This window comes from Sturnus vulgaris, chromosome 4 (assembly GCF_052056855.1).
Source record: "Sturnus vulgaris isolate bStuVul1 chromosome 4, bStuVul1.hap1, whole genome shotgun sequence".
In the NCBI taxonomy this organism is placed as follows: Eukaryota; Metazoa; Chordata; class Aves; order Passeriformes; family Sturnidae; genus Sturnus; species Sturnus vulgaris.
Window position 1 is genome coordinate 22,065,222 of NC_142246.1, and position 23,101 is coordinate 22,088,322.

General features: G+C 37.1%; 1 protein-coding gene across 6 annotated transcripts in view; it reads left to right on the forward strand.

Moving 5' to 3' along the window:
• Nucleotides 1-23,101, forward strand: part of TBC1D1 (TBC1 domain family member 1) — a 100,228-nt gene that overhangs the window by 57,160 nt on the left and 19,967 nt on the right. For 3 of the 6 annotated variants that reach the window (XM_088163257.1, XM_088163258.1, XM_088163263.1), the window contains 7 exons: nucleotides 465-593; nucleotides 2,617-2,703; nucleotides 3,783-4,072; nucleotides 5,744-5,872; nucleotides 8,245-8,364; nucleotides 9,546-9,685; nucleotides 19,676-19,861. In XM_088163257.1, coding sequence (XP_088019383.1) covers nucleotides 465-593; nucleotides 2,617-2,703; nucleotides 3,783-4,072; nucleotides 5,744-5,872; nucleotides 8,245-8,364; nucleotides 9,546-9,685; nucleotides 19,676-19,861 — 1,081 coding nt within the window. The remainder of the gene's footprint in view (nucleotides 1-464; nucleotides 594-2,616; nucleotides 2,704-3,782; nucleotides 4,073-5,743; nucleotides 5,873-8,244; nucleotides 8,365-9,545; nucleotides 9,686-19,675; nucleotides 19,862-23,101) is intronic. The other 3 variants (XM_088163259.1, XM_088163260.1, XM_088163261.1) reach the window with 3 other exon arrangements.

The following is a 23,101-nucleotide window of genomic DNA, read 5'->3' on the forward strand; positions in this document are numbered from 1 at the left end:
GAGTTAGATTGCTATACATCTTCCTGGCCCTTAGAAAGACCCATTTTACTACAATGAAGAAAGTTGAGAGTTTCTGTTAATGATGAGATTTTGATTCATTTATTGGTTGAAGAAAAGGAAATCCATGAGAAATCTCTAATCTGTTACACTTCAATGTTTAGAATTTGTACAATTCCACATTGGCGTAAATGAAAATTTGTCAACAGAGCTGTAAATCCGTATTAAAACGGTAATTCTTCTCAAGCATGCTAGTTCACTCAACATATTTCCTGTAAGAGATTTCCTTTCCTTATTTTAGGATAGTCTGTTAAACTTCAGTACAAGTATCACTAGAGAAAAAGGCATGTCAAGTAGAGGACACCAAGAAAAGCTATTGATTTAGGTTATAGAAGTCTTCAAAATGTTCACTGAGATTTTTTCCATGCTGTTGAGTATTTTGTATTTCTTTTTTTAAACACTTGCAGGCTTCACAACCTCCTGCTGAGAATGCTGCAAATGAAGTGTCCAGCAGTGCTCCGAGATTCAGATTAGACATGTTAAAGAACAAAGCGAAAAGGTCTCTTACAGAATCTTTTGAAAATATTTTATCACGTGTAAGTATCTTCATGTTTATTGTCTTTGAACATAATGTCATTGCTTTGTTTATTTGATAGAAGGGTCTTATTTGTTATCATTCCAGGCTGTAGCCCAAAGGTTATTAAAGTCACAGTGTCAAAAATATTTGACTGTACATTTTAGAAGACAAAAAAAGCAGGGCTTTGGTAGAGAGAATACCAAGTCGTGGATGAAGTGAACTAATTCCTACATAAGAAAGCCTGTATATAGGCATTTCAAAAAATTAATATGAAGTTAACATGAGGACTTATGAAAAGCAACAGTTTATTTCTTTTTTGGATTTAGAAAATTAAAACAGTAATTATAATTGTTCACTTTATGTAGAAGGAAACTACTGAGGAGCTGACTAAGCATTTCTAATGAGATGTGTTTCTTAGTGACACAGAATTGATGAATAGTGTGATAGCTGAACTTTTAAATCCCGTAGATTATTTGAAGGTGAGGAATAAGAGCATGAAGGCATCTAGGCAATACTACAGCTGGTACAATTCTCTGTAGACAGTGTCTGGAAATACTGATTAGTGGAAAAAACTTGAGCTTCTATGTGGTAGTGATTCTTTTCCAACCTGGTTAATTCTGTGGTTCTATGAAAATGTTTATCATGAACAGATCACTGAAATTAGCCACTGAAAGTAAACAGGAGCAGTTGGAAATTAAATCAGATGTCAAGTTTAATAACAATTTAAATCTATTGAGTGTCTTATTCAAATATACTTTATTTTGAACCTCATGATAGAAGTCTGAGGAAAACAGTAGGAGGTTTGTAAAGACGTCTGCTTGACAAAGGATTTAAAAAATCAGACCTTCTCCCATCAAAAAAAAGTTGTGACAGAATGCCAAACAACAAATATTCAGGAACAGAAACAGTGCATTCTCATTTGTAGTCAGCAAAAAGTTACATTGAAGCAATATCTAGTAGAATTTATTAGTTCACAGACAAGCAACTTGTAGTGACAAAACTCGATTTTCAAAGCTTGTTTCAGACATCATATCTAGCCCATTCTCTTAAGACAAATGATAACAAAAGCATTGTTTTACTGTTACAATTGTACATATAGAGGTGAGTTTTAGTTTCGTATCTCCTCTCGTTACTTCCCAGACAGCGTTTCTAGAATTCACCCGTATAAAACCCTGCTGCAGCTGTGCTCGGGATATGGAACATAATGTTAGTGTTGTTACATTAGCTGTAGTACTGATCTAATTTTCTTTCAGTTTGTCCTGACTGGTATAAGCTGCCTTCATATAAGCACAGCTGTACATTGGTTGCATTTTCACTGGCATTGCTGTTTTGATGGAAACTCTTGATTTTGAATCTGAAGCCAGATCTGAAGCCAGAAGTTTTGGCTGAACTTCAAAGAGATATAGTCACTGTTGTGAATAATAACAACATTTTATATTTTAGCTGGGAATAAACTTCAAAGAGAACATGAGCTTTAACTTCAGAACATTAAAAATTACATGGTTTAAGATTAGGAAGATACAAGTTCCATAATTGTGTTAGCACATCAGAATCCATCAGATATTTTTCTTGGTTACACAAAAACATTACTCAAATGATACAAAAATACTGTTCACAGATTTTACAGAATATTTATGCTTTCTGATTTATAGGCACTGAAATGATAATAGCAGAAATTATGTTTTCCTGTATATTAAATTTATATGGGTTTAGTCCTTTGTAAAATATGTCTTTGTAGGTACCTAATACAGAAGGTACTGTAACAGTTCTACTACATATGAAATATGTGATTATGTACATATAATGGAAAACACATCATTGCCCGTGAGAATTCCTTAATTCTACAGGATCCTTAAAGTTGACAGAGACTATTCTGAATGAAGCTTCTGTTTCCCATAGGGAAAAGGGGTATTTTTAGGAATTTCAGGAAATTAAATTTGATACTGTCTGTGAAAATTACAGATCCCGACTGTGCTACCCAAATCTCTTTGGTGTGCCCTATGTATCATAATCTAAACTGCTGATGTGCTTTATTTCTACAGGGCAGTAAAGCCAGAGGTCCACTGGACAGGTCTGGTTCTGTGGATCTGGAGAGCTCTATGTCCAGTACCTTAAGCAGCACAAATAAAGTAAGTAAAGCCTGGAATAATTGTACATATTTAGACACTTTGAAAAATATTCCCTGAAACAATTAAGCAAGTGTGAATTATGGTCAAATGTGAAATGTTTCAAGTTGCTTTCAAGATTTTCATTCTGTTCCCTGTGTTATAAAGCAGAGAAGTGCTATTGAATTAGAAATTCCTTGTACTGTATATAACATATTTTGTATGAATATGTGAATATATGTGAAATAATATATAACATCATCTGAATTTTACAAGAGTGTGCAGCAAAACAAGTGCCATAATGACCATTCTGCTGATCCTCATCTGACTGGTTTTAGCCCTGAGAGTTCATACCATAAATGCAGGACTGTATTAATAAGAAACATAAAACTAAAACAAGAAGTAGAGTAACTTCCCTGTTTGTGTGGTCAGAAAGTTTTTAGTCTGTAGAAAACAATACAGGCAAACAGCATGGGAGAAGCCAGTCTTCTTCCCTGGAGGCAGTATAGCACTCTGCAGGCTTAGATATACAGCTATTGATTCTGCTGTAATGCCTGCTCACCTGCAGACTCCTAATGTCATGTAAACAAAGGTCTGCTATTTCTGCTTATGTTTTTGAAAGAATCACTGATTCTGCAGGAAACATACGTCAGGAATAAAGAAAATGCATAGTTTGGGATTGAAACAGGCATCTAGTCATTAGCTTAAGTTCTTTGTGTGAATCTGCAGGTAGACAAAAGGAATATTATATGGTTAGATGGGTTGCTAAAGATACAGCATTCTGCAATACCACCCTTTAAACTGTTAGCCAAACCTCACCCTCTTGTTCTGAGCCTATTTCTTCTGAGTTGTATTCAACATGCTATAAAATACAATTACTCTCAAAATTATTCAAAACTTTTTCTGCAAAATAAAGACTCTGCTTTGTTGGTCTAAGTGATGAATAACAAGGACAAAAACATGAAACATCTTTCTTTGACCTAGCTTGATAAAAATGTGTGTTTGGAGCAGATATCTATGGATGTGAATAATGACATGGTACTGCAATCACAAAGATGGATTCGAAGCCCATACATTGATAACCTTATTTCTTGCACTGCTAGGAGCCACCATTGTGTGAAAAGGAGAAAGACAGACTTCCTGTGCTTCCTGCAGAAAATGCTGTCAAAGCCAGTGGATCAGTGGGTGATGTCTGCAGTGACACAGAGGTTTCCTCTCTGGAGCAGTCTGTTACGTTGCCCCAGCAGAGCTTTCGGAGGCGAGCAAACACACTGAGTCATTTACCAACAGAGAGCCAGGAATCTCTGGGACCTGTCGAAACATCACCATCTGTTCCTCAGAGAAAACTTATGAGGTATCACTCAGTGAGCACAGAGACTCCTCACAAAATAAAGTAAGCCTTATTAAAAGCAGGCTATGATTTTGTTTGTTGAGGGCATATTTGGGGATGATAATTGCATACCAGGTATGTCCTGTTAATGGATAAGGGATGTGTTGCAGCAGTGTGTCACTCCTTGGAGGTTTGTAGGTATTCTTTTTTAAAATACCTTTAACCCTGTGTGCTACACATGAGATGTGTAGTTCTGCAATATATGTCACAAAACTGGTCGATTCGGTTATATTTATCCAAGCAATTATTTTGTTGTTTTGATCTGTGAGAGGTATAAATAAATGCTACTTCTTGGTTTCTATTTAGAGAGAAAAATCCAGTAACCTCTGTGATCCTGAAAACCTTACTGGTTGGTGATTTCATATGTAGTATTGAAACAGCACCCTAAAGTGTCTTAAAGTGCTTAGTTATTGGTAGAGGTGAGGCTTCTGTCTAGCTTTTCAATGAGCCTATCTAGATTTTACTCACAAAAACACTTGCTTTAATATGAATATTCTTCAAGCTGTCCTCCTTCAAATGCCTGCCTCTGCATCTCTAGTCCTCTCTTACTTTATGGCAGTTTTCTCCCTTCATTCTATCTGGTTTTTCCAATTACTGTTGAAACAGTTCTGTCTATAGGCGTCTGTTTTACTGCCCAAACTGCTCATTTGCATAAATTAATAGGAAATCTCTGTGTTCCAGCATATTCTTTTCCTGCAGGAGGCAGGGCAGTAAGTCAATATGCTTGAAATGGATGATGGAGGTGGAAAAAAAAAAGAGAATTATAGTATTTGAAAAGAAGCATAACCTGGGTTGCCTTTTTGGCCATTTTTTGAACCTCTTTACTCCTAAAGTACTATAGAATGTTTTTTGTAGTGCAATTTAGGACTTGTTAGTCTCTTATCTTCACAAGAGCTGCCCTAGAACTTGTAGCTGCTTGTTCAATCAATTATTATCTTACTATAGGAATGCAGCTAGAAATTAAGTATATTTTTTATTTTCTTGGTTATTTATGTTTGGTCATATAATTTTTAGTAAGTCCTGAGTGTGCTTGCTCCCTCATATAACTCAAACCCAAAAGAAATCCCTATTGCTTCTATTTCATAGCAAATATACAGAAACAGAGGAAACGGAAAACTTACAAGCAAGTGTACTTTAAAGTTCTCAAAAATCATGTGTTATAGACTTTTAACAAGTCCTGTTTTATGAGTGTTCTTGAACAGCTTACCTCATTCAAAAATGGTTTTCAAAGTAGAACTAAATTTAGTTCCTCCTATAGCATTTCAGTTCTCATTCATTGGAACTCTTGATCATATGCCTGACTTTATCATAGAAATCAAGGGGAAGCACATATAAGTAAAAAGAAATTGAGGTGTTAGTGCCATTTTTTGATGAGTTATAATTAGTCATATTCTGAAATGCCTTACTGAATCCTGTAAACATGAATTTGGAACTTTGCTAATTGGGTTAAAAAAAAAGTTTTTGTTCTTAGTTACTGCATTAACTGTGAAAAACATAGGAAATGTCTCATTTACATATGCCATTTCCCTTTCAAAGATTAGAGAAGGGATTTCATTTTTTTTTTCCCCTCCTTTCCTTTCTTTCGGTTTTGTTCTCTGTGCTACCTCAACTCCATCGCTCTGGTTGGAATCCGCTCTATATGGTGTGAACGAATCTGTCGGCAAATCTAAAAAGTTCTTCTGGTCAACTTGCACGTTCTCCTACTCTAGCTCGTCTTAATCCCTCGGCCTCTTCACCCAACTTTTTAAAATATCTAAGACATAATTCAAGTGGAGAACCAAGTGGGCATTTTCCACAAAAAAGGTGAGCTAGTACCTGCAAGTAGTTTGGGGTAGGGTTTGTTTTCCTATTGCATAAATGTGAAACTCTGTAGCATAAAAAATCGAAATGGTTTAGTATAGACCAGAGGTGGTAGTTTTTTCTGGGAGAGGGAGGTCTTTAACTGCTCCACTACTGGATGTAGAGCTGGTACTTACATAATTTATTGTTTTAATCAATCAGATTCTTTCAGACACTGGTTCTTTCTTTAGAGACAGTTGTTCCAAAGCAATTTGTTGTTATGCAGCAGACAGCAGCGCTCTTTAAATTGTGTGAGGGATAAGTTGCCAAGAACCTGAGAGCTCACTTTGTCCTTCCTGAAGCGTTTGGTTCTGTTCTTTGTTCATGGTAACACAAAAGCACACTACTATTCTTTTGTGCCTGACATTAAATGAAGGTTGACCAAGTTAACTACATGGGGCAAGAAGCAGCAGGAATATGGAGAGCTGATAGGAAAAAAACCCACCACATACCACCCCACCACCATCCCCACTTCTCACAAAACAAAAACCCAAGAACAAATAAACAAAAACCCCAGCCCATTAACCCATCATTTGTCTTGGTTACTTACAGCAGTATCAAATTATGCTTTCCCATGCTTTCTTAGAATTAAAATATAGAGAGAGAACATTGAAGAGCACTTCGTTTCCCTGAGAACCTGAAACTAAGTGGCTCCCTAAATATCATAAACTGTGAAAGTCTTTCTTAACTCCTTGAGCTAAAACTGCTTATTTTAACTCAAAAGGCTAATGAGACCAAATGTCCTCAGAAGCTCTGTCAACAGTCACTGGCCATTGGCAAGCAATTTTTGTTGCTGCTGCTGTTTATTTTTTGTTTTTGTTCTCCCATGTGAAAGTTTCCTGTTTCCCTAAGGTGCTGATTTTCTAAACCTGAGAAAATATTCAACTGAGGATGCTGTTTCACCAGATTCTTCAGTTGTACTTGCTGAGTACTAACTAGCATCTCTTAATTTAGCTTTACCTCAGAAGTATGACATAGCTCAGGGCAGGAAATGAGTCTGCAGAGTCCTGTTCATTCTTTAATTTAATAAGATTTACTTGAATCCTGAAGGTTAAATTCTCAAAGCAAATGTTTCCAAGTGATTTGGTAATGATTCTGTACACACCGTTGCAATTACACCTTTCATTTCCCTGTCTCTTAAGGAATATGCCATATTGAACATCTAAGTAACAAGACTGAAAATGGAAATTGCTAGGGATGTCAAATGGGTTAATGAGTTTAAATCAATACAGTCAATCTTCCTAATTCTGTAAGTGGAACTACCATGTAATTGTAATGGATTTACAATGTAATTGTAAGTGAACCCTGTTTGCAGGGCACACCATGCTACGGCCTTATCGTCTTTATGTCAATGCCAGCTACTAAAGAATCTGCTTCACTTGATGCTAGTGATTATCCCAAAGTATTCTCTCCCCTGCCCTCCCACCCCCCCACTTCCATTCACATCTTCAGGAAACATTGCTAAATGTCATCCAGATAGAACATTATGGTTTTTCAGAAACAATTCTTTCTTAAACGTACTTTTTTAGGAGTCAATTCTCCTACTCATGTGATTTTGTGTCTGAGAAAAGGTCTATAGTATCATCAGCCAAGCAGTTTTCTGTATTTTCACTCCATGCAAAAACTTTTCATTGTCTGATTTTTTTCTTATTTCGTTCTATTAACCTGCGTCTGAGTATCTTTCAGACTTATTTTAAAAGACAATTATAGAATTGTTTTAAATTAAAAGAATTTCTTTAGAATAAATATTTTGGCCAGAAGACTGTTGATGAAATTTGATTAGCGCTCCTGTCTGTTGCATAAATAGAGCCACAACCCTGAATGATTAGTCAGAAGACTTAGCTTTTAACTTAAAAGTTCCAAGTTTTTCTAAATAAAACCCTGGTAATGCTTTACAAAAGAGTTTTTGCCAAAGTCTTATTTTTCATTTGCTAGCACAATGATTATCAGTGTCAACTTTTCCTAACCTTTTCCCTCAAATTTAGTTGGTCATTGAAACTGATATTTAAGAAAATGTGATGAAGTTGGCATTGGTTCTTAATAGATTAAAGGAATTTATTTGAAACATGCCCTAAAAATCTTGGGATATAGCAAAGAATAATAATTTTACTGGAAATGCATTTATATACATTGGAACGTTTTAGTTTGCCCAAACAAATATGTACCTCAAAATAGGACTTTGTTAGCAGTTTTAGTTTTGACTTTGGATTCCTTGATATTCGGACCTCCTGGATTTAGCTGTCTTTTGTTTGAAACTTAGGAATTTTGTATTATTTTTATTCTGTGGACTTATACTTCTTTGTTCTAAACTATACTTTTCCCAACTGCACTCTCAGCATCTCCTACCGTACTGCCTTAAGGAAAAAGCTTCATTCTTCTTCTTCTGTGCCAAATTTCTTAAAATTTCTGGCTCCTGTAGATGAAAATAACACCTCTGACTTTAGGAGCACAACAAGGTAGGGTTCTCTCTTAAAGCCTGGAGGTAAAACTGTATTTTCAAAGATTTCTTTGTCTGAAATATTTTAAATGCTTCTTGCACTTGCAAAACCTGATTTGTGCAACAGTTCACCTGCGTGTATTCTGCATGTAATGGCTGTCAAAAGGATGAAGCTATCCCAGACTACTCTCCCCTTAAGATTGCAGATCTTAGCCATTTTTATGTTGCAGTGGTCATACAACTTCCATCTATTTACTTCTGTGATTATTCTTGACATAAAAGAGTTTTCAGTTAAGGGAATATATGATTCAACCTAAGCAATGTCAGTGTCCTCAAATTGGAAGGAGAGGATGACCTGTAAAATGCTTCTCCCTGTTGCTGCCAGAGCTATCTGGATTTCATTTATCCCTTTCAGCTTCTACAAAGACTTTTGTAACCATTTAGCCAGTGGCTGGAATAAAGTTTAGAATATTTAAACAATGAATAGTTTAGAGTTCTAACAGATTAAAGTTATTAGTGGGATTTTTAATAGGAAAACATCATTGTTCGTCACTATTTCATTTTATATTCTGACTAAAAAACCTCTGTAAGGCATGTGTGGATGACATCAAAGGAATAATATCCAAGGTTCTTGGATTCTGTTCCCAAGTTTGTTGCATATTTCAGAGATAGACTTGCTAACAGAAGGGTTAAAAGTTTTCTCCCAGTCTGTGTTGGGAGGGAATATATTGCATAACCAGTGCACAGAAGGTTGGAAGTTTAGTTGGTGTTTATAAAGCTCCTTGATGAGTACTGATAAAAGGCATCAGCAAGTCTTTGTGTCTCCTATGAACAATTGCTAAGTTTCATTAAGGGCAGGTAAATAGTGTAATGGTAAAGCTACATTATTGTGTATGTATCTTTAATATGTTCTAATTAACATACTGCTGCAAATAAAACTGAAAATTAATTAAAACTGGAAAGAGTAGACTGTTCAGAGCTGCCTGTCCCTGTTTGTGAACCTCAGCGCTGTTTGCAGCCGTGTGTAGGCCTCTGCTACAAAGCAAGTTTCACCTTCCTAACACTGAGAGCTTGGCCCGGCATGTGCACCACACACTGCAGTCCCCAGGCAGTGGCCGTGTGGTCACTGCAAGCTGTGTCACACTTTCTGGCACAGCCGGGTGACCCGCTCACACACTCCTCTGTGTTCTGCCCTTCCAGCGACTACGACTCCAAGCACGGCCAGCAGGCCCTTGACTCGGACAGCCCCGTAAGGACTCGCAGGCATTCCTGGAGGCAGCAGATATTCCTGCGAGTGGCCACCCCTCAGAAAGCGTGTGATTCTCCCAGCAGATACGATGGTAAAGTCTGGGTTTGTTTGCTTCTGTGAGCTTACTCCTGTACATAGTGTATGGAGTGTGAATCATTGTGTCTACCAAGGGGATACCTTTGCCTGGTGCTCTGTTTGTATTGTCATTGCAGTTTACCACCTACTTTTTGCTAATACTCAGCTCGTTAACTGATGAGTTTTTACTTTCCAGCTTCGTATGTAAATTTTTCCTATTGTCTCATGTTAACTAGCCAAAGAAGAAATTATTTTTGTGTATACTATTTTAATGAGTTCTTGGGGAAAATTACATCAACAAGAATTGGGCTGAAAAAAAAAGGATGCTTCTCTTTCATCTTTCTGTGTTGGAGTATAGAACCACAGACTAGACAAATCCAGGTGTACCAGCAGGAATTACATTTCTTTTATGATCTCAGTTGAGTTCTGTAGTGCATACTTTGTCCCCGTGTATGCAGTCTGTGACATTTACCACTTGAGTCATAATTATCCACTGTTCCCATAATTATTTTTGAAATTCTGTAGAGCTGAAGAACCAGAGACTAGAAGAAAACCACTGTGCGTAAGCATGCATGTGCATCACATTCAGTTTATGTAAGCCAGCTAGTACAGGACATGCTGGGGCCAAGAATGCCTGAGAAAATCCTCTGGGTCACTCAGGTTTGAATTTCACAACATGAGCTTTGTAAGCTGTAACTTCTGATTTACCTCTAAGGCCATTGTATAAGAAATAAGAAAAAGTATAAGGAAACAGAAAGGAACAGTACTTTATAGTAAATGTAGGAAAAAGTAACCATCCTAATGTCACTGAGATGTTTTTCTTGCATCTTAAAGTGAGACCTTGATTAACTGAAGTAGGCACATAATAGAAGTGTTTCTATCATTGATGCACTACTTGCAGCATAATTTGTCTGACAGTGAGGTAAGCTGCATATGGGCACAGATGCCTCTCCAATTTAATGTACTTCAAAGTGAAGTGATCTCAGGAGCATACTGTGTGAACATAGATGTGAAATGCTCTGTTGTACTTAAAGGCATGTGAAGGGCTTTTATATGAAACTTCTATTTTTATGGATTTGATGCATCTCTTTGTGACTGGAAATAGTCTTACTTGTTTTTGAAAGCCACAAAACTTTTCCATATTAAATAGGAAAATAAAATCCACCTAAATTGCCTACCCCAGCATTTCCTCTGAGACATAATAGCTGCAAGATACAATCTTAACAACCTACAGCTGGGTAAGCAGAATAGTTTGGGAAACAAGTGCGGCCAAAATGGAAAACAGGATGTGCTATTAATAGGAGTAGCAATTTAAAATATTTGGCCTTTTTTCTTCATTCATTTTCTTTTTTGTTTCACTGTACATACTCAGTTTATGAACAGAAGAAAACTCAGAGTCAGCGGGTTTTTTAAATTATTTAAAGCAAATACTGGGTTTTTCTATTTGGACTTTTATCCTGGAACATTTCTTGCAGTGAAGGATACTCACTTGTTATCCAGTCTCTGTAGCCTTAAAGAGAGCTGCTGTACGGCTGGTCTTACACTGGACTCACCATCTCGGTTATCTAAGAAACACCTCTAGTTCCAAAGTAAATGTAACTACCTGTCATTCATCATCTTGTTTTTCTTTCATATTCTTTTTTTAAGTCTTTCTCACTCTTTTTAGATTTCCTTTAATTTGTACAAACAGCTGATGAATCATCAAAAGATCAATTTTACCCAAATTGGACAGAGGGCAAAGAAGGTTTCAAAGATAACATGCTTTATCATGTTCTGCAAAAGCAAGCATGAAAGGAGGAAAATAAGGGAATATCTGTGATTTTTGGGTTTCCCTTTGTAGATGCAGACTCCACTGCATCTATAAACATCTAAAAACCTCCACTGAAGTTTCTCCCTTTGGGTGCCATGGTCAACACCCTACTACAGGATGATCTGGAGGAGAGGAGTAAGCAAAAAACCTGGGAAAGGGGTATGTTTAAAAGCTAGTAAGTCAGTCAGCCAAGAGATGCAGATCTCTGTGACTCGGAGATGATAGTTTTTCGAGTTTAGCCTACACTGCTTTACTAAACTTTGTGTTAAAGGTAAAATCCACCAAGGTTCCTGAACTCTGCATTGCTTTGACCACATGTGGGCAGGCATTGTCAACAAAATGAAACTGCTCTGGCTGTAATTTCTCTGGGTTGTAATGAGTAAATCGCACGTAAGAATGTATAAGTTGTCATGAGAATTAGAAACAGCTTTAAGCTTTATACTCACAGAAAAACCTAGGCTCTGACATTTGTGGTTACGTTTGTAGAGGCAGGTGGTGAGCTGACTCTCAAGATGCATTGTGTTCATTGCTGCTCTCTGTGTGGTTAACACAGCAGGATATGAAGGTGTATTTACTAAAACTTAGGAAAAAAAAAAAGAAATCCCAGACAACTGGTACATAGCTTTTGCTAAAATTGTGATTTTAGTCTTTCAAGGTACTGAACTTGACAAAAGTCTGATATCCTGAGTTTCCACTTGAAGTTTGAACAGCTTAAACAGCACTGAGTCCCACTTAGAAATCCCACTTCTTGCACTTCTGAATCCTATAATTCTCTAGGAAGTGCTCAAACAGTTTGAGCTAAAACTTCATTTTCTGTAGCTCAGGTAGAGCAAAATGGTTGCTGGCTGTGCTTTGGGGGTTGCATCATGAATTACCAGGCAGAGAACAGTTTGTTTTGCAGACACCATTTTTAAAAGGAAAGATTTATTATACACGAAGGAGGGTGTTCAGTCCCAAATCCGTAAAAGAAAAATACTGCAGACAGATATGCTGGAAAGCCATTTTTTCTTGCTAGTTGAGATTCCTGCCTTGCAAGGTGATTGGACTAATGTAGCCATGCTCAGGAAGGCAAGCACTCTGAGACAACACAAAGCCTTGTAGAGAAACCATTCCTTTTGGTTGTTGTGGGAGCAAAGCCCCACATACACGCCCTTTTCCAGCCACTTCCTGCTTGTTAGTGCTGCCACTTTCCCCTTCCCCCAGTATTTTTCCCTCCTTCTGTACATAACTTTACCATTAAGCACATCAGAGAACTATTGTGCAATTTGCTGCCTAACAGGACAGCCAGGTGATGCCTGGTGAACCTGAAGATGAGGCTGATCTCCAGTTTGAAGACCTAGAAAGGATTTTCTACATGGGTGAAATGATCTGTAGAGACTTCTAATACTTTACAGCTAGTAGCTGGAGGATGAAGTGTTGAATTATGCTTAGTTCCATTGTAGCAAATGGAACTGCAGTTCGAATTCTCCAGCCTCAGCTCCTGCTGTTTGCTGCTTGCCCTGAACTGTGATGCTGCGAGTGGTGAGGATCACCAGGGGGCAGCGTTTCTCTCACTGGCACATGCAGACACAGCGTCTCATCTTAGGAATTTTGGTTTTGTTGTTTATTTGTGGGACTGTAATGAGTGTTGAATCCTGCAAAGTGGAAAGATGAAAAAAGGGAAGCAGAGTCTCCTTACAAAATGAATCACACACTTTGATCTGTTACAATGCTACATTTATTTTGAAAGAAGGTTTTTATTATTCTTTTTCTAAAGCTCTGTCTCTCCTACTCACTGTCTTAAACATTCTAAGTGATAAATGTGTTTCCTCAGTTATTTGATTTTTACCTTTATACCTCCCCACCCTACTTGCAGGCAGATATTCCTACTTCTGTGACATCACTCAAGAGCCACATTTTTTTGGCTATGCAAGTGGTCTAGGACTCTTTAGTTCTCTGTTCACTGGTAAAAAGGTGAAGAGAACAACTCAGTGATCATTTTAAACCAGATGAAATATGGACACACTCGAAAGCCCTAATTTTCAGTTGGGTCAGTGTTCTAGTCCCACTCACAGTATTACACAAGCAATAGAGCAAGCAGGGTTAGGTGAGGAAGGTGAAGATGCCCTTACTTTGCTCAGGATCAGGACATCCTTAAACCAGTGTAGACTGATAATGAAACTTCACCTTGCACTGCAGTGCAGCGAGATATTCACTTAAATTTATTCAGCATGTACAAATCTCTGTGCAGTGGACAATTTTCACTACAGTTTTCACATTTGACTGTTCACAATTGGTCATAGTAGGAGAACTTTTTTGCAGATTGTCAGAAACTCCCAGCACAGTCAAGTCAATTGCTGGACTTAAGGGGAATGTGAATAGTTTTTGAAAGAAATGTGGGAAAGTAGTGGTGCTTGTTGGAGCTTTCTTGCTGAGGGAGGTGTGTTGGAAGTAGACAACAAGATTTTTGTAACAGCTATGTCAGTCTTAGGTTGGAGAATGGGTGATTTGTTTTGATGTGGGCAATGTGTGATGAAGCTACCCGTTGAACAGTGAAAGAAGATGAAATTCAGAGCAATGAGGTGCTTGTGTCACTTAGCAAATAAAATTTGCTTTGTACTCAGAAAATAAATTCAGATTAAAAATTCAACTACATTTTACTTTAGAGCTTGAAGTTTCAGGAAAAAAATGGTTTAGTAAGCACAAATATCTCTGCACTGGAAAATGGTTCATTAATTAAAATTATTTTGGTTTCAGCCTCTGTCAGATAGAGGTGGCAAATCCAAAAACTGTTAAATCTAAAGTGCTGAAGAAAAGTTTGAAGAACGGTTATTCTTGAAACCAGCTGTAGTTAGCAGCTACCTATCTCTTTATAGGTGTGGGCTATATCACTTGATTATTTAAGCAAATTTTTAAAGAATCATTTTGTAGTAGCATTACAAATACTATAAACTGTTGCTTTATAATTCTGTGCTTAGACTGTTTATGGGGTGTAAATTATTTGTAATGTGTTTGTCAGTACTATTTTAACAACACAGTTATTATTAATTAAAGCCAGTTGGTTATAATTGATTACTCAGTTCTGCTCCTTTCAGAGCAAATATGTGCTCAATCTTGATTTGTGGCACAGAAGTTTGGCTACAAACAGTAAGTACACGATTAACATTTGATGACCTCTGTGCCCGTTGAAATATTAGGGCATTCCTTTCTCAGGGACTGATAATATTAGCAAATGAGATTAATTTGGAGGTAGTGAGTACTTTTTAGGAAGTCTTGGCTTTAAAAGAAAAGCAAAGTCCAAGGCATCTTTCAGAGCTGATTTTAATCAAGAATGTTGAAATACACAATTTTTCAAGAATTCCTCATTCAGCCATTGCTTTACGTTGTATGTCAGATTAGAAGAACTTGTTGGGTCTTGTGATTCTGTATCTGAAACTTTCTGATTACAGAAGGCTCCTGATCATTTTATCACATCTGGTTATGAAGTTAAAATTGGTTATAGAAGTTTGCATTCCTCTTTATTTCTGTACCATGTGTGAAAGATGTACTACCTGAATGGAAAATCAGGTTGGTTAGAATAAGTGTTTCTGAATGTTTTTTAAACTTAGGTTTTTAGGTTGGTTTGTCACTTAAACCTTGTTTAGTACTAACGTGGATTGATAGGAAAATATTTGATAAACTAATTTTTTCTTAGTGATTTACAAATGAAATATCCCTGTTCATATCATTTCTGATGAAATATTGTCTGTTTTCATAACTACTGAGCTCATTCACCATCTCTCCATGTATAGACTTTCTTTAGTGTAGTCCCTGGTAGTAATATATCATGACACTTCCTTCTTAGTCTTTTGTACTTTGGTTTTTTTGTGTCATCTGTCCCCGTAGGAGGTTTTGTAATGCATTTGTTGATCTTTTTGCAGTGTAGGGATACTCTGCACCTTAGGGTTGAAGCACTGCCATGTGAAGCCAACAGCTGAGTATAAATTAATAGATGAGCTGTACAAATTCCATCTCAGTCCATTGTTCCTACAGGCCTTGTCCTTTGTTGGGTATTATAAGTGGTGGAAGTGTAAGAGGAGTGCTTTTGAGGTACATATGGATGTGCTAGAATATTTGAGCAACATTTCCATCTGGTTCATGAGCAGTGTCATCTGCAATACAGTACCTTGAACAAGTTCTCACAAGCCCAGGAAAGATGGTGGTTTTCCCAGTGAAGTGTGATTTCTCGGGGAATCCTTGGGTTTGACCCACAGACTTGTAAAATTCCTTTGTGCAAAAGAATAGTTCTGAAATGTAGTCCAAGTATGAATCTCAAATGGAAAATTACGACAAAATTACCATTGATCAAATATACTAATAGTTATTGAGTCAACTTGACAAATTCTTGCCAAATTAGAGAATAGAAGTGCAACAGCCTTGTAGGAGTAGCATGTATGGAGGTAGAATTTTATATGGAAGCAAAGGAAGCAATCTATTTGCAAGGAGTTAGGGTCAGGTCAAACGTGGAATAGGAGTCAACAAAAGCTGAGTAAGTTGGCACATGAACAGGGAAGCAGTCTTTCAGTGTGTGCTGAAGCATTCACATCCTGTTTAAGTGCACCTACTAATCTCATAAAAGTTCTGAAGGCTCCATATGGCAGTTTGGTTCCATGGAATGTGAGCTCCCAGTTACATGCAGTTGGATCACTCTACTGTTTATCTTTGCTTTCTCTGCTATCCTCCAGATCCCTGGTGCTTAACAATGCAGTACTCTGTTCTTTGTCACAGTATTTCTGCTCTTGTCTGTTCTGGATCTGGAAGCTGGGTGGCATGTCTCTCTATCACCTTGCATGTTCATGGACATGGGTTAGTGCTGACTTACCAAATGTCTGAGTTTTTTATTTTGATTTGAGGGATTGCCTTCACATTCCACCTTCCTCCCTCCTTTAACAGCTGATGCAACTCTGCAGACTTCTGATAGGCCACCTGAGCAGTTAGACAGGTTCCTTTTGCATTCTGTAAATCTTGCCTCATGCCAGTGTGCAGATGGGAAGGAAGGCAGTTTTTGAATGTGCTGCACTTTATCAGAGTAGACTTTAGACTTTCTGTTAAATGTCCACAAGTGATAAGAAAGAAAAGAGCACATTGAAAAGGAGCTGCAGTTTTGAAGGCAAAATCAATCCTAGGATTCTTCACAGAAGCATTACAGGTAGGGTTGATAATCATAATTGTTCAGCTTATAAAATTTTGTAACCTTTTGGTTTTCTTTTATAGCCTTAAGCATTATTTCTTTTAATGAATACTGATTTTATCAGATTAGTCATCAACAGATGGGAGATTTTCAGCCTAAATGGAAGCAGAACCGTGGTCTTCAGTAATTAATGCTTTGCAGCAGTTCAGGTGTTGCCACAGTTTGATCACGGGAGAGCAACGAGTGAGTAATGGCTCTGATAAATTTGTGAATTTGATACTTGAAGACCAATCCCTCAAATTTCTCCTGAGAAAGCAGGATGTGTACATTAAAGACAGGAAGAGTCTAGGTGTTGAATGTGTTCATTCTTGCTTTAGGAATGCAACGTGTTTAATCCATTTCCTTGCATGTATTTTGCCAGCCTGGGTTTTTTAAGAAAGTAAGTGGCCATAAACTGTATCTGGACATAGTCTATTATTTTCTATCGTATTAGTGCATATTTGCATACATAAAATCAGAATACACATCTGATTCTAAAAGAGACACATAAATACAAGGGAGGATGTGTAGAAGAGACTTTTTTCCTTCAAGATGTGACTGCATTCCATACTGGATGCTATGAGAATGGAACATGAGTGTAAGATGTGAATAGACCACTGACGGTGTACAGTAGATAAGGGGTTTCTTATCTGGATTACTTTTACTTTTTTGCATTGGTGTATGGTGACCACTTCTATTGATTCCTCTTTCTTATGGTTTCATTATTGTGTGCAGCCTTAGAGGAAATTAACAACTTCTCTTGAAGATTGTCTTTTTATTTCTTTATTATTTTATTCAAGCAAATTAAGCGAATTCTATTAGCATTATCCTTAAGAGCATTTCCCTTTAAATATTTCTTAATATGCTCTAAGGAAAATTGGGATGAAAGCCACTGTATTTAGAAATTCTACATAGAAATGTAGAGAACGTTGTTGACATTGGTAGTGCATGTGCTTTGAAATCAACAATTGTATCAAAAGTAGCCATCAAATAAAAATAATTTTCCTTTCGTGGTCAATACTAGTTGAAAATTATTGAGTGTATCTTCTCTATGTGCTGACATTTACCTGTATCTCTTTCATAATTGCAGATCTTAGCCCATTGAAGTCTTTCCATTTACCTGTAAAGAAAAAGGATTAATGTTTTCCAATTTCTTTTAATGAATATAATAGTCTCTTCATTGTATTGATACTTTTCATAACCAGCTGTATTTCTGAGTGCACCTGTCAATTTTCCTGTTTGCTTTGTAAAAATGGTGATTGCCCTTAAAGTGTCAAATATTTGACCTTTGCCTGATTCTCATTCCCATGATGTTCGTTGTTCTTTGAAATGCTGTAGATACCAGAAGTGTGGGTATCCACATCTATATCTAGAGTGCAAGGTTGTAAAGGTTTAAATTGTTCTGCTAGCTCCAAATGTTACACTCTCTTTTATATGTATATTTTTGCCCTAGACTTTGTGGTGGCAAGCAAATAAATGTTGTACAAAAAACGGGTGGTACTTGAAGCCACTCTGTTTCTCTCTGTCACTTTGAGAGAAGATTGACAATGGCAAGACTTAGAAAAGCAGAAGTGAACAGCTGTGAGCATTTCCATTCTTAGTCATCTGAGCTCAGTTGTTCGAGTGCCTTCAAACAAACAAGGAAAGAATAGCTGCATATGAACTTCATGAGTCAGAGTGACAGTCTGGGCAGAACTTAAAGGGGAAAAACTTTCCTATTTTGTTAGTTTTGAAGAGATGAGATGATGTGTATGTTTAATTCAAAGTCTTTACCACCATGCTAGGCAATGATAAAGAAGTGGACCACTGAGCTGCCATCAGAATAGTTGCTTCAAGAATGCTCCTTCTGCAGGAGCAGTTCAAAATAGCACACACTTGTCCTTAGCTAGCAAGTCTGTGAATGGATTTTGTTGCAATAACTTTAAAGCACTGTCCTGCATGTGCTCAGGGAGCCATTTCATAGCCATTGTGGTTGGGTGAAGAAGTGCTGTTGTGATGTCCTTTCATTTGAGATTTGGTAGGAAGAGACTGGTTATTTTGACCATTCATTTTCAAGTTGGTGAATTGAGTAATTTTTCTTCTAGATACAGGTTGTGTCAAAGACTGAGCCTCCAGAGAAGTTGTATAAAACAATAAAATTAAGTGATACTACAGCAGGTATTAAGAAAACAAAGTATAACAGCTTGTGCCTGTTACATTGATTACTTGATTTAAAACAATGTTATATACTCTTTCCCTAAAAATAAATGATTTTTCAATTTGCCTGAGATTTATTTAATGTTCACTTTCTTTTGTAATGTTTTCAGCCTTAAAAATGCCTTGCATGCTTGACAAAGTGATATATTTTGTGGTAGGCCAGCTGAAGCCAAAAGAAAAAGTGCAGAAGGTTATGATATGGTTAAAAATGAAAAGTGGAAACAAGCATGTCTTAAGTGCCTGTCTCTCTCTCCACCTATTTACTTTAAGAACTGGTAATCATCCCATGGCCTTAGGTGGTGGTGTGTTTGTGCAGCTAAGGGCGTGTGTTTTCTTTGTTAAACACGCTTTAGAGATTATTCTTCAAATTATGTGGGTGCTATATTTGATTTTATCTGCTATTTGAGTCATGCCACATTTCAGCTGTAGGTTATGTTTTTGTAATTTCTCAAACTTGCCTTTTCCTTTCAGTTCTCTGCGTGTAAAGTTGCAATTAGCAAGATGTGGTCTTGGTGTGTGGTGCAATGTTTTTACCAGGTTATAGAAAAAATTATTCTAGGCTTTAGCCTGTATGATTCTTATTCTAAAGCAGCTTTTAAGTCTGCTTGAAATTTTCATTTGGGAAGCTTTGCTTGGTGTTGCTACCTATTATCTATCTATCTATCTAGATATCTAGATATAGATGGATACATGAGTTAGTGTGTATATATGTAGATGTGTGTATCTATGTATGTGCAATCTTTCAAATTGTGTCCCTTCATTCACCTGTTCTTGACATCCAAGTAGTTAACAACAGTTTCTCTCTTTTAAAGATTACTGTGAATTGGGAGATCTTCCACCCAGATCCCCATTGGAGCCAGTGTGTGAAGATGGCCCCTTTGGGCCAGTGAAAGAAGAAAGGAAACGGACACCCCATGAGCTTCGTGAGCTGTGGAAGAAAGCCATTATCCAGCAGATACTGCTCCTCAGAATGGAGAAAGAAAACCAGAAGTTACAAGGTTGGTGAAGTTCTCGAGTACTACACCCTACTGCAATACAAATTCACCTTTTGGTTTTCTCTGTGGCCTTGGTAGTGGACTGCACCAAGCCTTAATGAAACATTCTAGGAATACACAGGTAAATCAGATTAGCTGCATCTCCCTCCGCTGTCATTAGTGTAAGTGACAATGGATGATATTTTTTTTATATACTTCACTTTATTATTTGTTTACCTGATCTGAAGGGACACACTCTTTACCATGGCTGGGGCTTTTTAGGATGGTGTCTAGACACTCTCACAAGGAATTGAGCATGATCAGCATCATGAACTGAATTCTTTTCTATGTTCACATCCACAGATCCTTGTCTAAGTATTGGTCATTGCATCATTGTGTTTAGCCAGTCTTGAGGCTGAAAGGAAGTTCTTAAAGAGGTTGTTGTGGACTTAAAACTATGGGTTCCTGCAGTAGTACCCATATTATGCAGGCAGGGTTTCTGTAGGGTGGTAATGACTTAGATCAGTCCAAAGGGTGATGAGAAGGAACTTGAGAAACTGTAATTTGCAGCTGTTCTTAATCACAATTTTTCTGTGAATGACTTAGCAGCAACAAATCCATTTTGGTGGCAATTTTTACACATAAAGAACAGCTGTATGCAGAATCACAAGTGATTGTCTTTGAGAGCTGCTCCTTTGAAGATATGAATGATGAGGACAGAAATTTTTATCTGGGTAGTAGGCACCTGAACCCTCAAAAGGGGAGGTACCTGGCATGAAAATGGCAATATTTCTTTTTATTGTCTAAACTTGAGGAAGGTTTGACTTGCAAGAAGTGTGAAGAGAAAGGGCCCAGCTGTATGAAAAGTTCAGTACACCAAACATGAAATCCTTCTTTAAACTCAGGCTAAGACCTGTGGCTGGAAAGACAAAACACCTCTTGGATATTGAATATGGCCTGTCAAAGCACTTGGCCCACCTGTAGGCTGTTTGCACCTAGCTCTCCTATTTCAACCCTATCTGAGCACCTGACACCCGACACAGGTGACAAGCATGTTCCCAGCAGTGTACTAGCTAATCCAGTAAAATAAAATATGACAATGGATACCAGGTATACAGTGTCCTTGGCTAGAGGCTGAGATCATCTGGAGAAGAGGTACTTAGAAAAATGATTTATACAATCTCTTCAAGCTTAGAACAGTGGTGTTGTAAATGAGCTTCTGTAACTTTTTTATGGCATTCAGAAATAAATTTTCTCTGTTTTGTGTATTTATACTCCGGATTTTTTTTTTTAATTTCTCTTGTATTCAAATTATCTGAATCTATAGCCTGCAGTCAAATTTTTGCCAAGTCCAGGTCATTAATATCTGTACACATTTTTAGCAAGTCTAACTAGATGCTCCAATTTTGTCTGCCTAAAAGAAAAAATTGCAAAACCATCACACATACATTAAGATTAACCCATGTCTAAAAAGCTAGTTAGTGAATGAATGAGGTGGGTGTTGGCAGAACTGAAAGCCCAGCTGTGCTGTATGCCCTGAGGGGTGAGGAAGTTGTCCTAGGTAGCTGCTGCATGAAACTCTCAGATGGTGAGACAATACTTGAAAACAACTGGTGACTGTGCTGCAGAGAGCACAGCCTCTTTACTAGTAGTACTTGAGTGTAATATTGGGAATTGGGTAGTGTCAGTATCTGAATAAGCTTATTGATAAAGGCATATTCTCACCTCTGTCCTCACATGTCACATTTTTGCACACAGCATAAGAAGACTGAATAAAGCAGAAAAGTCTGAAAAGTTGCCAGGCACCAAAAAACGTTTGCAGAAGACGAAACATTAAAAGATTTCTCCGAGTTTGTTTTCCTATAAGCTGAAATTTAAATGCCTTTTTTTTAAGTTATATTCATACAATACCATATGTGTTTTGAGGTTTTTAATATTCTGATTTATAAATGTGTTGGTTTTGAACTGACAAAAATGTGAAGAAGTTGACAAATAGTTTAGATAGACTAAATTACTTTCAGGGTGAACACACAGTTATAAGAAAAGTATGAGTGTGTGTATTTCATGTATCTGTAGCTAATCACTGAATTAAAAATTAAATATTCTGAGGTCCAAATCTTGCAAACGCTTAGGTAACCTCACAACTCGCATGAATAACCTCATTGAATAAAGTCATTCGCATGTGAAAGCAACTACAGGATGAGGCGGTACTCTTCTCAAATATAAACAGTTCTTTTCTTTCCAGTTTTTGGAATCTAGAAGCTTGTGTAGTCAGTGGGATAACTCTTTGTGACTCTCAGAATTCAATAATCTAGAGAACCTAAACTGCAGATACAGATCTCAGAAGAAGTTGAGTGTCGTGTGTTGCTAGTGTCATTATGGAATGTAAATGTCAGGCAATCTTTAACTGTTTATTAAATATATATAAAGGGGTTGAAAATACAAATAATGGAGAGTTAAATTATCAAAATGTAATAACATTTTAACATAGATTGTCTCAAGACTTGAAATGGATAGGAGTGATTTTATGAGTTCATACTGTGAAATCCTCAAAAGTAGCAGCAGGCTTATGATAAATGGCAGAATGTCCTCAAAATAAGAGTATCTCATTACCATTGCATCATCACAACAAAGAAGCACTGTAAGTACATCAGGGTAAATTAATTAAAAAACGTGGTTACTTCACAATACACTATTTCATAAACATAGCTTCAAATAGTGTTATTTGTATGAGAATTACCTTTTAATTTTTGTTTAATACTATAGAACCTTTCCAGGCTTTTATGTATTTTGAACTTTTGCTCTGCTCATTTTTTTGCAAGTTGAGAGCTGCTCTTGTCCTGGAACTAGGTGCATTGAGTACTCAGCCACACTACAGCCTAGCTAAAAACTTGAAACCTATTTTGTTAATTTCTCCATAAACTTACCTCTGTCTCTCCTTAGTGTTGTCTTTGTAGCTTCATCTTTTTTTCCTTATAGCGTTATCTTTGATCATTTCAGCCTTTTGGGAATACACGACTGACATATTTGTCTCATATGAACTATGCCTCTTTTTCTCCTCTTCTATTTTTTTCAGTCTTATTACCTGCAAAAATCCATCCACTGTCACAAAACATGCTTTATTATTTAGTTTACATAATTAACATTAATAAATCCTATTTTCTAGGCACATTATAGTAGTAAAATGCCCGCCCCCCCCCCAAAAAAAAACTTACCAAGACTCCCTTTGAAATTCTTGCTCTACTTCTAAACTTTGGAATTCCA